Genomic DNA, 15262 nt, shown 5'->3' with positions numbered 1-15262 from the left:
TGGATAGAAGACTTCAGTCTTAAGGGTGCAGGGTGGGGATGGAATCCTATCATTTCAACGAGGTAACACACTTAAATTAGTATAAAAAAAACCAACCCCCCCCCAAACCCAAGTATTTTCTTTTTCCTAATCCTAAACACCTATTCTGAACAAAATTTCTGTCTGCATATGAAATGCTAGTTGATCCCAGCAAGGGGCATGGTCCTCACTTCATCACTGTATGAAATTTTGCTTGTGCTTTTTGTTCTATGAGCCCAAGACTTTGGTCGAAACATACAAAAATGTGCTTCCAAGGTGTGACGAACCTCCACTTCACACTCTCCCCTTGTTACTAAGTGAATTTCTAATCAGGTGCTCTGGGTCAAATTTCAATCCACCCCACCTGTCCCTCTGAGGTCCGTCTGTGATGTCAATTCCCTTTTATTAATAATCTGGGAATCTCTTAGTAATGGGAGTTTTCCTGTCCAGCGGCCGTGGCCGGTTATATCCTCTGCTCTGGGCTTCAGGGGTTAAACTCTTCTTTGCCTACAGTTCGGGGTCTCTCTTTCATTAGATCCCTCACTATATCAGTTAGCTAAGCCCTCTTAGCAACTCTGTGGCAATACCAGGGTTTCCGCCCGCTAGCCCCTCCTGAGGGAACTCCAAGACACAAACTATCACCCTGCAGGTCAGTTTTGTCTTTTCCCTGAGTTCACCTCCTCATGAGCATACATAACTCGCTGGACCAAATAATCGACGATACTTTCTTAGCCCAACAATAAGAAGTCTTTATTCCTTGCAGAACATAACGGTTTCAGTAATGCAATCTTTTATAAGCTTAGTTTCCTAACAGTGTAAACTCTTTCTTACAGCATCATATACACATCTTCAACCTATCCTAACCTACCCACCACTATCCTGGCCCCACACCCTCCTTCTTCCAGTCACCACCCCTCCCTCTCTAACGGCTGCTCCCTCCTTTTAAAGAGCGGAAGTTCCCGCCTCCCATGGGATATCTGCCACTCAAACCGGGGTGCCCATTAACTCATAAAACACAGTGGGTTTCTGAAAATCCCTTAACTTAGATCCAATTCGTTACACAAGGCAAAAGGAGAACCTTCCACATTCTATGATCAGACGGAGGGACCCACTTAAAAATAAAATCCAACCTCATAGTGGTAGGCACACAGAATATTACAGTGACTGCATCACAACTACAGAGCTCACATTGTCCAGAAATTTGCAAATGCCTAAGTATTTTCCAGAAGCATATATTATTCGGTAGATGTGACTTTTAGTGACCATGGGTTAGGCAGTTAAGAACTTTAATGTGGTATGTGTATTTATAAGGATAACCTAATTAATGGTCATTTCCCATATTTGTTCATACCTTAGGCGCTGTTTTGAATTTTTATATTTACTTTTACAAGAATGGCAAACACACTCCCTAGAAAGGTAAGGTGTGGGTACTGTAATAGAGGAAGCATGCTTCCCTCTAACCTCACTTTTTATGGTAGGGTGGGAATTCTCTGAAAGACTTGGCGACATTTGGGAGGAGTAGGCATTCTCCATTGGGCTCCTTACTCCCGGAGGTATCATGTGACAGCAGCTATTTCATCAGGCTGCAGCAGAGGGATTGATGGGAAGCAGGACCACTCCTTCATCTCTGTTGGAAGACCAATTCCATTTAGTGGAACTCTCCTTGAACTTTTACATTCCAGCTGGTCCTTAAAAGAACTGCATCACTTTAGGGGATTGGTGCCTGAGTTTGCTTGCTTTCCCCTTCCCTTTTATTCCTTTTCCTCTCTGCATTTTTTTGCATTGTAAATCTGCAGACTAGGTGTGTATTTATTTATCTTACGTAAGCTGCTCTTGAAGCATTTTTGGTTGAGGAGCACAGTAAAATATTCTAAATTAACAAATAAACAAAAGAGGAGAGGGGAACAAGGGAGCAGAGGAAATCAGATTTAACCAGTGTGTGTGCTAGCACCAGGCCTATAGGGTCACTGTAAGGTAAAACTGCTGAGTAGTGTAATATTTAAAGGTTTCCAAGCCAGCTTGGTTACAAAGAAGATTTTTCTTTGACCACATTCAGAAATTGAAAATAGTTCATGAGTGTTTTATGCTTAGAAGAAAAAGGTAGAGCGCCCAGGGCAGAGGGGAATTTGGTTGCCAGAGAACTGTGTTACTTACATAATAGCTTATCCTTTTCAAAACTTCTGCAGCTAACTTGAGTATATAGATGAGAGCTGAATTATAAGAATCTGCAGGGGTACAGAGCATAAGGAGATTGTCACAGTAGCTAAAAAGATGTTGCGGTTTTCAGCCAAGTCATTGAGACAGCATCCACACTTCTTAGCCTTAAAATAGTCCCTAAGGAGATGAGACAGCTTGCATATATTGTATTGTGCTGACAGAATATGTATCAGTCTCTGGGAACTTTAGGCGAATCTTAGTCTTCTGCTGCCTAATACCTTGTGGCAGGAGGGGAAGAATCCTAATGCCTTCCTTAGCTCTCTGCATGCTGGGTTGAGAGTTAATTTAGCTAAATTTGATATTGCACATCTGGAATGAAAAGGAGAACAGATTGCCTGGGAGATAACCACGCTTACAACTGAATATGGTACATCTCAATTCACCCTTTCTCAGTGAGGAAGGAGAATGAAATGCATGGAAAAGAATAAGTCAATTAGGCCTATATTTCCCATCACTATGGCTAAATTCTCCTCACTGCAAAGGATATTTCACTGGCTCCTTGTCAAATCTTACATCACCCAAATCTGTCTCTGGGGATTTTGTGATGGTTTAACCTTAACCAATCTTCCTCACAGAAGTTGCACATTAGACTCGACTTCATTCCCATGTAACAATAAGCCAAACTATGACTTAACGCAAATGAGCAAACCTGAAGGCTCCTGGAAAGGAGATCACGATCAGTATGTTGCTCCTCTGGTTGTTCTGCCGCTGTGCTTTCACTTTGACAAGTCATGGTTTGGTTTCACGCACACTGTCCAAATCCAGGCTCGTGATGTAGTTTTCCAAGGCAAACCATGATCCACAGGGCAAACCTAAATCACGACCCCATTTGGATTACATGCTAAACTGTGGCTTAGCTCAGCACAGAACCAAAACAGATGTAGGAGCAAAGCAACTTTGATGTGCTCTGTGGGAGCTCGCACAGTTACTCATGTTGCGTGCAGACTGGACCACCGAATTGTTTTGATAGCTTTGTTCCCTGAACGTTTTGTGCTGTCACATTATCTTAACCAATTGGTGTCACAAGCACGATGCAACATAGTTTATGGTGCCAAAGATGTTTGTTCCATTCCCCCCAGCAAATAAACCCTATTGATTCCCAAATGGCTTCAGCGGCATAAGCACATTTTAGCATCTCTATACTTTTTATGCTTCTGTAGTTTCCAAGTAACTAAGGATTGACCTCTGAAGAATGTTTCTTGGCATTTTGAATACAAGAGAGGCAAATGCAATAAAGCTGACTGGCACAAATAAGCAACCACATCCTCAAAAAGGATATTGTGTAGAAATCTGGGCTTAGCAAAGCATGCTGTTTTTGTTCTGGCAAGATGGACAAACTTTTTATGGCCCCAAAGTGCAGTGGCGCTGGAGTATTCCCCCCGCTCCCCTGGCCTGGTAAATGATGTTGTTTTCTAATCTCAGGCACATATCAGTATTGGCTGAAACACTAAAGAAGGGAATCCACGATGCTGACTCTGAAGCACGGATAAAAGCCAGAAAGTAAGTGGGTGTTTTTTCCCCTCCATTGCTGATTCCATCAAGGAACATTGTCTGTTGTGTGCTATGCAGCTGAATTCAAGGATATTAAAGTTTGCAGCAATTTCATGAAATTTGATGTCACTTAGTGAGGCATTTCCGTGCGCTGCTCTGGTTCGCCAGAAGCGGCTTAGTCAACTTGGCCACATGACCCGGAAGCTGTCTGCGGACAAACGCCAGCTGCAGACAAACCCCAGAGTCGTCCGCGACTGGACCTAACGGTCAGGGGTACCTTTACCTAGTGAGGGGCAGAATCATGCCTTCAAGAACTCACACGCAAAAGGGAGAGAAAGAGACTACTGTAGGCATGCTAGAGGACGGTATTGTTAATAATAGCTTTGCTTTGTTTTGGTGTAAGTTGTTCAGAAGATTCATCTGTTTTCACAAGAGAGTTGCGTCAGTTTTAAAGATCTGTTTGCTCAGTGGTTCTTTAAAGGTCAGACATTTGCATTCTAAGGCTTGCTGGTATTTTCAGAATTGCAGTTTGTAATGCCACTCATGCCACCCAATATTTTTGAGGACTTCACTAGAATTCAGTTTTTTCCTTATCAATGCTTGATCCCTAAACCTTCATGGATTATTGCTTGCCTTAGCTGAAACTGCAAGAAAAGTCCAATTGCAATGGTTAAACCCACTGTAGTGACAAAGTGGTAGGCTATGTTAGTGTCTGTTGTACTCCCCATTGAGATATATTCCTTTTTTGCAGTAGGAGGTGCAGTTATCCCATAATCTTTATTCTCATTTCCCGGCTAATTTCTTTTCCTGCCAGAAACATTAGAACTACTGTGAAAAGCTAACTGTGGTTTAAATGTAAACAAGATGCACGATGCTCATAAGTTGCTGTTGTCGTCCTCCCCTAGTTCTGTGGCTTCCAGGTTTCTCATGTTGTCCAAATCTGGGCTCATGGTTGGTTTTGCTGCAAACAGACCACAAGCAGAAGCCAAGGCTTGTTCTTGGCTTACCGCTCACAATTTGTTTTTGAGGAGCAAACCATGAGCCCTGGTTCAGATGTTGCGACAAGCCAGACTCTGCCTCATTTCCCAACAGCAGCGGGGGGAGACCAGAGGAAGAACTTGTGAGCAGCATGCATCTTGTTCACAATAAAAGCACAGTTTGCTTTTAACGGTGGTGTAAAGTGAGACATATTAATCGGACCAATGTGTGGAGGCATAAATAATTTATGTGGAAATAAATGGATGTAAATATGCTGGTTTTGATTTCATAAGTTGATTCCCCACCACCACTGCCATTTTAAATTTTGGCTGGAATTTCAACGGAGCAGCTTCTCTGGGGCTAAAGTTCTGTTGTGCTAATGTCGTGTTCAGTGATTGGTTTGAAATTCTATCCTCAGGTGTTACTGGGGCTTCCACAGCCATTTTAGTCGAGAAGCAGAGCATCTGTTCAATTCGTTGGAATCCTCATACCAGAAAGCCCTGCAGTCTGACTTGAAGAACTCTGACAGCATAGTGTCCTTGCCTCAGTCTGACCGCTCCTCTTCTAGCTCCCAGGAGAGTCTCAAGTAAGCCCTCACAGTGTTAATACTAGCAAAATATGACCCTTTCCCCTTTTCTTTTTAATTATTCAGCTTCATTTGCTGAATTGGTACTGCTTCTGGATTCCGAGAATTGTCGCTTGGCTTCGTGTATAGGAACTTGATCTAATACTGTAGTTCTGATTTCACATGCAATCCAAAATTTAGCTTGTTTGTTTATTTTAGAATTTTCTACCCTGGTTTTTTCTTCATTAAAAAAATAATGAAGTGGCTTGCAGTAAAACATTAAACATTCAAATGATGAACACTAATAACATTTATTCCAAACAAAACCATAATCTGTGCATCTGCCTCTCATCACAGCAGACAGGAAAAAATACCAGTGTTCATCAGTCTACCCCAAACGGCTACCTAAAATGCCACGTTTTAATGAAGCATTGAAACGTTGAGTCCATTTTAGCTTTCTTAGGGAGTGCATTCTGGTGTTTAAAAGGCCCTGCCCCCCCAAAGCTTCATTCTGCAAGGGAAGCTGGAGTGGGATTGGACCATATGGGAGGGAACATGTGAGAGAAGGTGGTCCTTGGAAATGCTCCACTCCCAGGTGTGCAGGGCTTTAAAGATGAGGACCAACACCTGGGATCTGATGAAAACAAAATCCCAAGGTGACACTTTGGGCTGGATCTTCCTATGACCTTTCTCAGCAGTTTCTTGTAGAAGTTAAAAAGCATGGGAGATGGAACCTTCTATAAATAGGGAAGGTGGGGAGAATGCTTTTTAACGTTGATGTTCTTCATCTGTTGGAATCTGTGGACAGTGCAGGCATGCATTGTTGTAATCAGTTGTAAATGAATGCGGGGGGCGGGGAGCCTCCTAAGCCTCCAAGATAACAATTTTTGGAAGTGTTGCCATTTGTGGATTCAAAGAAAACCTGTTATTAAATCCATTCTTTCTCCTCCTTTTTAGTCGCCCGCTGTCTGCCAAAAGAAGTCCAACTGGAAGCACTACATCGCGAGGTGAAAATGAGAGGACTGTGTCTAAAGTGGGCGTGGGAATGGGGCGGTATGGGAAAGGTGAAGCACCCCCTTCCCTGCATATGCTCCTCGTGTCAAGCCGACAAGAAGCAGTTCTGCTCAGTGACCCTTGTCAGGCACTTTTAGACAGAATAGATAGTATTAGCTTAATTCAGTATGGGAGCGGCTACTCAGAAATGTTGCTACCTTTCCTGAAGCAGTCTCGAAGTGGGGAAACGTTTTGGGATAAATGGCAACAGAACTCTGAGAGCAGATTAGTCTCATGATTTGTTCTGCAGGAGTAAACTCTCACTTAATAACTTTGAAGCAACACTTTGAAGCAACAAAAATATTTGAATTATGTTCATCCGTGAAGGCATTTTGAGCCAGACATTGTTTTAATAAAGATCATTCTTTATTAAGCTCCTTAAAATCAGTTGGGATGTCTTTGTTAGATTGGCCTCAGTGCTACTTATGACAGACAGCAACAAATCGCTAATATATGAGAATTTATGACAGGCATGATACATTTTAATTTCTAAGTCGTCCTTTAGGAACCTAGTGCTCTCCAGATATTTTGGTTACAAGCTCTATCAGCCTAGCCAACGTGCCCATTTGTCAGGGATGATGAGAGTCATAGACCAAAACATCTGGGGGCCACTAGGTTGGCAAAGGCTGATCTAGACAAATCTTTGGATTCCATATTTCGCAAGTATTAAGGGATGCCAGTAACCAGGCTCCTAGGGACACTGTGAATACAGAGAGTAATTCTCTGTAGGTTTCTGATGCAGCTAGCAGTACTTCATGTCTGCCGTCCCGTTCACAAAACTGGTTTCTTTTGAGATTGGAAGGGCTTGAAGTCTTCATTCTAACTTTTCCTAGCTTCATATACAAATGTCTTATTCAGGTGCTCAGAGCTGCAGATGAACGCATGAAAAACATTTCGACGGAATTATTACAATTGTCAGAGTTTTCCATGGGTTCTTCAGTTTATTTTGAATGTGTTGTAGATTGGTCAGTACAGGACGTGCACTACAGTACAGTAGATATAGTGGCATCATTAGATATAGTAAGTGATTAAGTTTATTTATACCACTCGTCATAAGAAAACTGCAATCATTTGCAAGCAAAATATTTTTTTTAAAATGCAAGGCTAACACCCACCACATTCTTCTAAAAATGTTTTAATCATGTATTGTCACTGCAAGAAAAGCAAATGAGGCCACCTTTTTATTTATGTGCCTGTTTCTGTTTGCCAAGAGAAATTCAGTCGTCTTGTTGCAATTTTAGTAAGATGCGTTTTCAACTACATCCTTAAAAATAGGGCCTGCCAAGAAATAGGGAGATGAATCCTCAACTGTATCTTCCCCACAAATACACTGCCTCAAACTGAATTGAGTATTCCCGTAGTAGCCATCCAGAACAGCAAAGGGTATCTGCAGAAGCCTTTTTCTTTTAGTAACAATAAGCTGTAGTATCAATCTAATAGATAGGTAGCATTAACTTAATTCGTCAAATTTTCTTCTCACAGAAGCTACATCAGAGCAGCAGTATGATTTAGTTCAGAATAAAGATTTGAGTGGAGGTAGGAAAATCTATATTTTAAACAGAACAGAGTATGGATGGTTCATGTAACTGAGAAACCAAGATCCACCAATCTAGACCAGCCTTCCCCAACTTGTGGCCCTCTGGATGTTGTTCAACTACAGCCCTCAACACCTCTGGTCACTAACTGGGGCTTATGGGATTTGTAGTCCAAAACAATGGTCATCACTTCAGGGAAGGCTATATTAGAGCCTTAGATTTTTGACGAGTTTCTGGTTAATGCACATATGGTCTGTGTTAGAAGTACCTCCGTAGCTGAGATTACATACAGAATGGTTAACAGAACACCGGCAAGAAAGTACCTGATTGGTCCTTGAAAGGGCCATAATCATGTCGCTGTTTCTCTGACTGAATGTGAGGGAGATCTTTATTTTGCCAAATAGGAAGGGAGAGGAGGAAGCTGGATAAAGAGCACAAATATGTTTTCTTTAATTTGGTATGACACATTAATTTAAAAGATGTAAAAAGTTTGATTTTAACACAGATTATTGGTTAAATAAGAACACTTCTTATAATAGCAACCACAAGACTTACAGTGTCATTATGCCTCTCTCAGTCCTTAGTTTTTTGTTTTTGTTTGGTTCTTAAGAGGGTGAATTTTGGAAGAGCATTGAACAGATTGCTTGTTTTGTGCTTGTGAGTTGTATTTTATGGCTGGAGTTTATCACTGATTTCTGGGTGTTTTTACTGGCTTACTTTTTATTGCTGAATTGCTGTATGTTATTGTATGTTTTCATTTCATGTATTCTATTGCTGTGTGTCAGCAAGAGAACAACATAAAACTTTGTTTAGCAGAGACAGAACAAAACAATTTTCAGCTGAACTTAAAACCAAGCTGAAAAGAGAAAGCATGAGGCTTATTTAAAACCACATTAAAATAGTGAAGGCGTAGAGTTTTATTTCAAAGTGAAGGTTCCTATAGTACTTTTCCACTTTATGGGGGGGGGGAATCCTTAGGATAAAACTTACTGGAGCATTTTTGTGCCTGAAATTATTCTTTGGGGATAGGGAAAAGTCTTTAGTCTTAGCATCCCCATTTCTGCTGGCCGGAATGAAAAGACTTGTGCTAAACTTCTTGAGTATCAAAACAAAATAAAAAATAAAAAAAATTCCTTCCAGTAGCACCTTAAAAAGGTAAAGGTAAAGGGACCCCTGGCCATTAGGTCCAGTCGTGTCTGACTCTGGGGTTGCGGCGCTCATCTCGCGTTACTGGCCGAGGGAGCTGGCGTACAGCTTCCGGGTCATGTGGCCAGCATGACTAAGCCACTTCTGGCAAACCAGAGTGATACCTATTTATCTACTTGCACTTTGACATGCTTTCGAATTGCTAGGTGGGCAGGAGCTGGGACCGAGCAACAGGAGCTCACCCCGTCGTGGGGATTTGAATCGCCGACCTTCTGATCAGCAAGCCCTAGGCTCTGTGGTTTAACCCACAGCACCACCCGCGTCCAAAGACATTGGATTCTTATCTCATTATACACGACAAAGCTATTTTCAGCCATCTCACCCCTTGCTTTTTCCTGTATCAGCCAACCACCCATTCCCACTACACTTTGAGTAATACCCCTCCCCACTCTCTCACTATATAATACGGGTCTGGTGACTTCTGTTTCAGTGTATCTGAAGAAGTGTGCATGCACACGAAAGCTCATACCAATAACAAACTTAGTTGGTCTCTAAGGTGCTACTGGAAGGGTGTTTTTTTATATATTTTATTTTGTTTTGACTATGGCAGACAACACAGCTACCTACCTGTAACTGCTTCTTGAGTATCCTTATCTTTAACGGTGCATATCTGTCTTCCCCCTCCTTCCTCAAAAGCTTCTACAGTGAGTGCAAAATCTGTGTCTGCATCAGGGTCTCTCCAACGTTCTCGCAGTGACATTGACGTGAATGCAGCAGCCAGTGCCAAATCTAAAGTCACTTCTGGATCAGATGCCCCCTTCAGCTCAGCAGCAGCCTTGCCCCCGGGTTCATACGCATCTCTAGGTAAGCTTATTTGCTTTCCCATAAAGGAGATTAGTGATTTATGTAAGGATTTAGTAGAATCAATAAATGCGTTTCTTAGGGAGTTCCAGCCTTACAGAGAAATAGTTTGGAAAACGGTATATACTGTCCCATAGGGAATAAACAGGTGATTGTTTACGAAAGCGTTAGCTAAACAAAATAGGTTTGGCATCTACAGCGCCTGAGCAGTTTATGGAGTGGCGGCGTTTTATTTGACGTGATGGTTGTCAGTTTCTTCGGCAAGGCTTCTGTGAATTCTGTGAGCCAGACAACTCAGACTGTGCAGCGTGAGGGAAAAATATTATACTCTGGAAAGAAAACAGTAGCTGAAATCTAGAGAAGGTGGCCCTGTTGGGTTGCATGCCACTAAGTCATACTCAGAGTAATCCCATTTTCATCAGAGTATAGGACTAACTTCAAATCCATTGATTTCAGTAGGTGTGCGATGGTTATGATGTTGCAGAATGCAACCTTTTCTAATCTCTAATATACATTTGTTAGGATTCAGTGCAGATCACCTCCTTTTTTCTTGTAAAGATTAGGTTATTCAAGCTTAGTGTGGCGAAAACGTTGTTTAAAGGAGGATCGATATAAGTGAGTATTTGGCAAGCCGTGCCAAGATAAAACAGCCACTAAGTTCCACCAGTGTAAAAATTTGGAGCAGCTGCTAAATTTTGCCTAACATTCTGGGGGAGCAAAATTAAAACAAACAAATATGGCCTGTGAATGTTGAAGGTGGCAGGAAGCATATTTCTTGCATGAAACAAACTAGTTTTTCTCCAGAGAATACCCTGAATGACTCTATGCTTTAAGTGATATTAGTATAACTAAATTCCTTCCAGTAGCACCTTAGAGACCAACTAAGTTTGTTATTGATATGATCTTCCATGTGCATGCACATGAAAGCTCATATCAATAACAAACTTAGTTGGTCTCTAAGGTGCTACTGGAAGGATTTATTTTATTTTGTTTTGACTGCGGTAGACCAACACGGCTACCTACCTATAATTAGTATAACTAGTTTAACCTTTGTATCCCACCTTTCCTCCAAGGAACTCAAGGTGGTGTACCTATATATCCTCACAGCAGCCCTGTGAGATACGGTAGGCTGAGACTGGTGACTCACCCAAGGCCACACAGTAAGCTTTGTGCCTAAGTAGGGGGGCGGGATTCAAACACTGGTCTCCCGGATCCTTGTCCAACACTCTACCCACAACACCACGCCGGCTTCTATGTGCCCTCTTGTGTTCTTGATTGGTTTGCATGTTGCATTCTGCAAGCGGAAATCTTGTCAGCATGAATCAATAGTGCCACCAAAGAATCTGCGTCAACTTTTGTGGGTATATTTGTTTATTCACTTACTGCTTTTCCTGCACCTAATCTTACAATAACCCCCATTTCCTCAGTTTAAATTATAGACTACTTTCATTGACCTTAGCAGGATGTTCCTGTCCATTGGTTTTGTCTGCACTGCAGTCAAAGGGGGCAGCGTCCTTCTGATAGTACTTAAATCTGTGACTGTCTAATTTTATTTGGCAGCATCCAAGTAGTTAGGACACCTAGAGTGCACATAACCTTACCGTGGTCAGTTTCTGCAGAAGGGCTCTCTCATGACCCAGAATGCAATGCCTGCATTTCCACAAGCACCTTTTTATTTAAGAAGAACTCGTGGGTCCAGTATTAGAGAAATACAGAAGCAAAGAAAAGTGGTTCACAAACAAACTAGTGCTGTATTGCTTCCGCTGGTTTAGAAAATTACATTTTGACAGTGTCCCCTCCTCAGCAATATGCTAATTGTATTTCTTCAGTATTAAAAAAGAGTAGAGCACACACTCTAGTGAAAAGACATCAAGCTTCTCTTTCTTCCCTTCTATACTTAGTCCATGGGCAGGCAGTTCCTTAAGAGCCATTCACACAACCAGCAGCCTTTGAAAGATCACTCATATACTGTACACACTTGTGTTGATGAGCCATAATGGGTGAGATCCAATGCATGTCTTCGCCCGCAGCCCCCCTTCTTCCTCCCCAAATCTGCTACGGAAGGAGGAGAAAATAAAACAGAAGTCCTATTGTGCAATCAGGTTTCTGTTGTGCAAACGGGAGTGTTGGGAATAATACTCAATGTCACCTATTAAATGCGCTGCAAGCATTATGGGGTTATTTGTCAGCAGGTGGAGCTATTGTCATAACGATCTCTGCTGTGAGAAGCAGTATGGTTAAACAAATGACCGAATTTTGTTTGTGTGTTCATGATACTTGTATACTCTGGTAGTATAGGCCTCTCTAACAGGTTTACATGAAATTTTAAAACAATCTATCAACCGTGCAACAAACTTAAAAGCCAGGTGGCAGAAAAGGAAGCAAACTAAAATCCTGATGAAACTGAAAAAAGGGGGGGGGGTGTCGAAAGAAAGACAACCCAAGTGAGGACTAGAAAATGTCATCAATATCTGGGGGTGGTAGCAGCCTTGTGCAGTTACCCATGTATGTATTATGATAATTCCGGCTTCAGGTGCACCAATGTTGCATTTCTGTTTAACTAACATTATTCATTTAATTCAACTGAAAGTTATACAGTACCTTGTTTTTCTAGCTAACTACACACTGCCCACTTCTGCTGAAAATTACTAACTTACCCTGTTATCCCTCTCATTTTTTTTTCTAAATTTGCTTAAAGATGGTACTACCAGTAAACCTGAGGGTAAGCAGTCTCTGTGTAACTGAGGTCTGTCTCTGGCTCTTATACCAGTTCTCTGTTATCACCCAAGTGGTCCCTGGTTTTCATCTGTGTTCACTGGTGCCTTTGCATGACCTCTTGCATGGTGTTCTCCTCTTACTCATGCTGCTGAGTACCCTTCACCTTGTCTCTCAGCTCACCCTTGTCATTAGGCATAATACTTAGTGGAACGTTTTATTTCTGAGTAGTTCTGTGAACCTAGCCTAACGTGTTGAACACTTCATGAATATCACCGCACAACTGAGGGTTTGCCTGGTTTTTGTAACTGGGAATGTTGGGCTCTTTCGTTTCCGTGGAAAAAGCTTGCTTTTAAAAAAAGAAAGGGGCATAAAAGGTTATTCTGGTTCTTTGCCCAGTGGCCTTCCTAGGCCCTCTGCTTTATTTATTAATTGTGTAGAACTAGTAACATTTTAATGGCTAATAGTTTGTTTCCTTATACAGTTCCTGGCAACCTTGAAATTTTATTAACTATGACTGCTTTACCTGTTGCTTGATTTTCTTAATGCTTTTAAATATTTTAGATGTTTTTAAATTTCTTAAGTTCGTTTTGATTTTATTTTTAACAGTACAAATATTATGGGATTGTTTTAATTAGTGCTGTTTTCTGTTTAACTTTTCATGGTGTTGGAAATAGTTTCATTATTGTGAAAGGTGTGCTTTCTGAAGTAGCACTGGAATACTGTAGAAAGGTAGAAGAAACAGAATGTTTGTAGTAGTGAGAAAGGAGATCCCCTTGGGAAATACAACTTTTTATTCTTTTTAAAAATATCATATTTCTAATGGCAACTGCAAAAATGGCTGAGTTTGCTGAATAGCCAAAGCCAGACTGAGCATTTGCACTGAATTCAGTTATTTTTAGACTAAGCTGTAGCTTAAAGAGAAGATAATAGACAATTACCTTGTGAGGTAGGACAGGTTAAGACTTTTAGAAGACATTTGAAGGCAGCCATGTATTGGGAAGTTTTTAATGTTTGATATTTTACTACGTTTTTATATATGCTATAAGCTGCCCAGACTTGGAAGCGGGGTATAAATAATAAAATTATTATTATTAGTAGTAGTAGTAGTAAAAGCAGTAATCATGGAGTAGCCAGCCTGGTGCCCTCCAGACGTTGGACTATAATTCCTGTTATTTCTGACTATTGGCTCTAGTGGCTAAGGGGGAGTAGGAGTCCAACAAAATCAGATGGTCAAATGGTCCAGTGGTGCTGGTGGGTTGGGCTCTGATGGGATGCAGCCTATGAAGGAATGGTACATCTATTGGTGTCATCTTCTGTTAATTCACACTCTCAGGGCAGCTGAAGCAGTTACGCTGATAATAGTTGAAGCAGCTTTTTTTTTTTTTTTTTTTGCTAGTGAAGGGGAGGGGGAATAATGATAAAGTTGTAAAGTTTAGTATGGTACATTGCTGTTGCTTTCCTTGTATTATCATAGGAACATTGGAAGCTTCCTTAATACAGAGCCAGACCATTGGTTCACCTAACTTAGTATTGTCTGCAGCTCTCCCTGGCTTCAGACGTGGGGCATTCCCAAACCTACCTGTAGATGTTGGGGACTGAGAACTGCTCTGTGCAAAGTAGATGCTCTACCACAGAGGCAGAGTCCTTCAGGATTTGTCAGGAAATTTTGGATTATCATGCTTTGTGCTTACTGATTCTACTGGCCATAAATGGGCTGCAAGGATGTTTGCTAGAACATTCTTGAGAAGTTGTTCTGCTAGTATATTCTGAAGACACACAGGGACTTCTTCATCCTATCTGTAAAGCAGGAATAATATTGCCTAGTCTTATTCAATAATAATTTTGAAGATCAGCCATTAACACCCAGAACCTCTTTATCTCCAATTCTCTCCCCTAATTTAGGAATGAACTTTGTTGTTTTCCTTTTTTTGTGACATTTTGATGCAAATTGTTTTGAGTGTTCTGTATGTACCCTGTTAAATGCAAAGGGTTGTATCCAACATTATGTGTGTGTGTGAGCAGAACAGGCTTCCACTTGCACAACGGAACTTTACTATCCTCTCCTCCCCACTGGGGTCCTCTGTGTGCCATCAAAATCTTCAGAGGATTGTAAAAGCCTCTAGGGCAGATTTTGGGGGCTGTAGGAAGAGGAGAGAGGTCAAGTCCCATTTCATGCAACATTGGGTTGCATCTAAATATTCATTCCTGGTTTTGATACTGTGGTTTTAACCATATTTCTAACACTAGTAAAATGGGATGCCTTTACACTTTAGTACAAGTGTTATTATTATAATAGATTTCTTTAACCCAATTTGAATGTGTTGGTGAGAGGATGAGATATTTAAAGCACAATCACTTGGATTAATTAACTGCTGCTTTCCCCCCTTTTCCCTAGGTCGGATCCGCACAAGGAGGCAAAGCTCTGGAAGTACCACCAGTATCACCTCATCACCTGCTGACACTCGAGGCCGCAGCCGGGCTAAAGTAGTTTCACAGTCCCAGCGTAAGAAGCCATTTAGCTTTGTTTTGTTGAGGAGGCTTAATATTTTTCTAGTTCATTTTTATTGCCTGACCTCGTAGAAAGCACATATTCCATTCACTCCAATCAGTTTCGTTCAGTATATATCATTTGTGTGGAACAGCCTTATCCAAGGCTAGGACTCCAATTCATTATAAAATG

At 41.3% G+C, this 15262-nt stretch overlaps 1 protein-coding gene across 29 annotated transcripts in view; it reads left to right on the top strand.

Annotated features, from left to right (window-relative positions):
• CLASP1 (cytoplasmic linker associated protein 1) overlaps window positions 1-15262 on the top strand; it is a 162259-nt gene that overhangs the window by 81915 nt on the left and 65082 nt on the right. For 18 of the 29 annotated variants that reach the window (XM_033162207.1, XM_033162199.1, XM_033162217.1 and 15 more), the window contains 7 exons: window positions 1375-1434; window positions 3658-3735; window positions 5123-5290; window positions 6227-6276; window positions 7805-7858; window positions 9700-9867; window positions 14978-15085. In XM_033162207.1, coding sequence (XP_033018098.1) covers window positions 1375-1434; window positions 3658-3735; window positions 5123-5290; window positions 6227-6276; window positions 7805-7858; window positions 9700-9867; window positions 14978-15085 — 686 coding nt within the window. The remainder of the gene's footprint in view (window positions 1-1374; window positions 1435-3657; window positions 3736-5122; window positions 5291-6226; window positions 6277-7804; window positions 7859-9699; window positions 9868-14977; window positions 15086-15262) is intronic. The other 11 variants (XM_033162224.1, XM_033162374.1, XM_033162300.1 and 8 more) reach the window with 1 other exon arrangement.

Source organism: Lacerta agilis, chromosome 1 (assembly GCF_009819535.1).
Source record: "Lacerta agilis isolate rLacAgi1 chromosome 1, rLacAgi1.pri, whole genome shotgun sequence".
NCBI classification, from domain to species: Eukaryota; Metazoa; Chordata; class Lepidosauria; order Squamata; family Lacertidae; genus Lacerta; species Lacerta agilis.
Note: the sequence above shows the minus strand (reverse complement) of the source record. Positions and strands in the feature narration are given on the sequence as shown.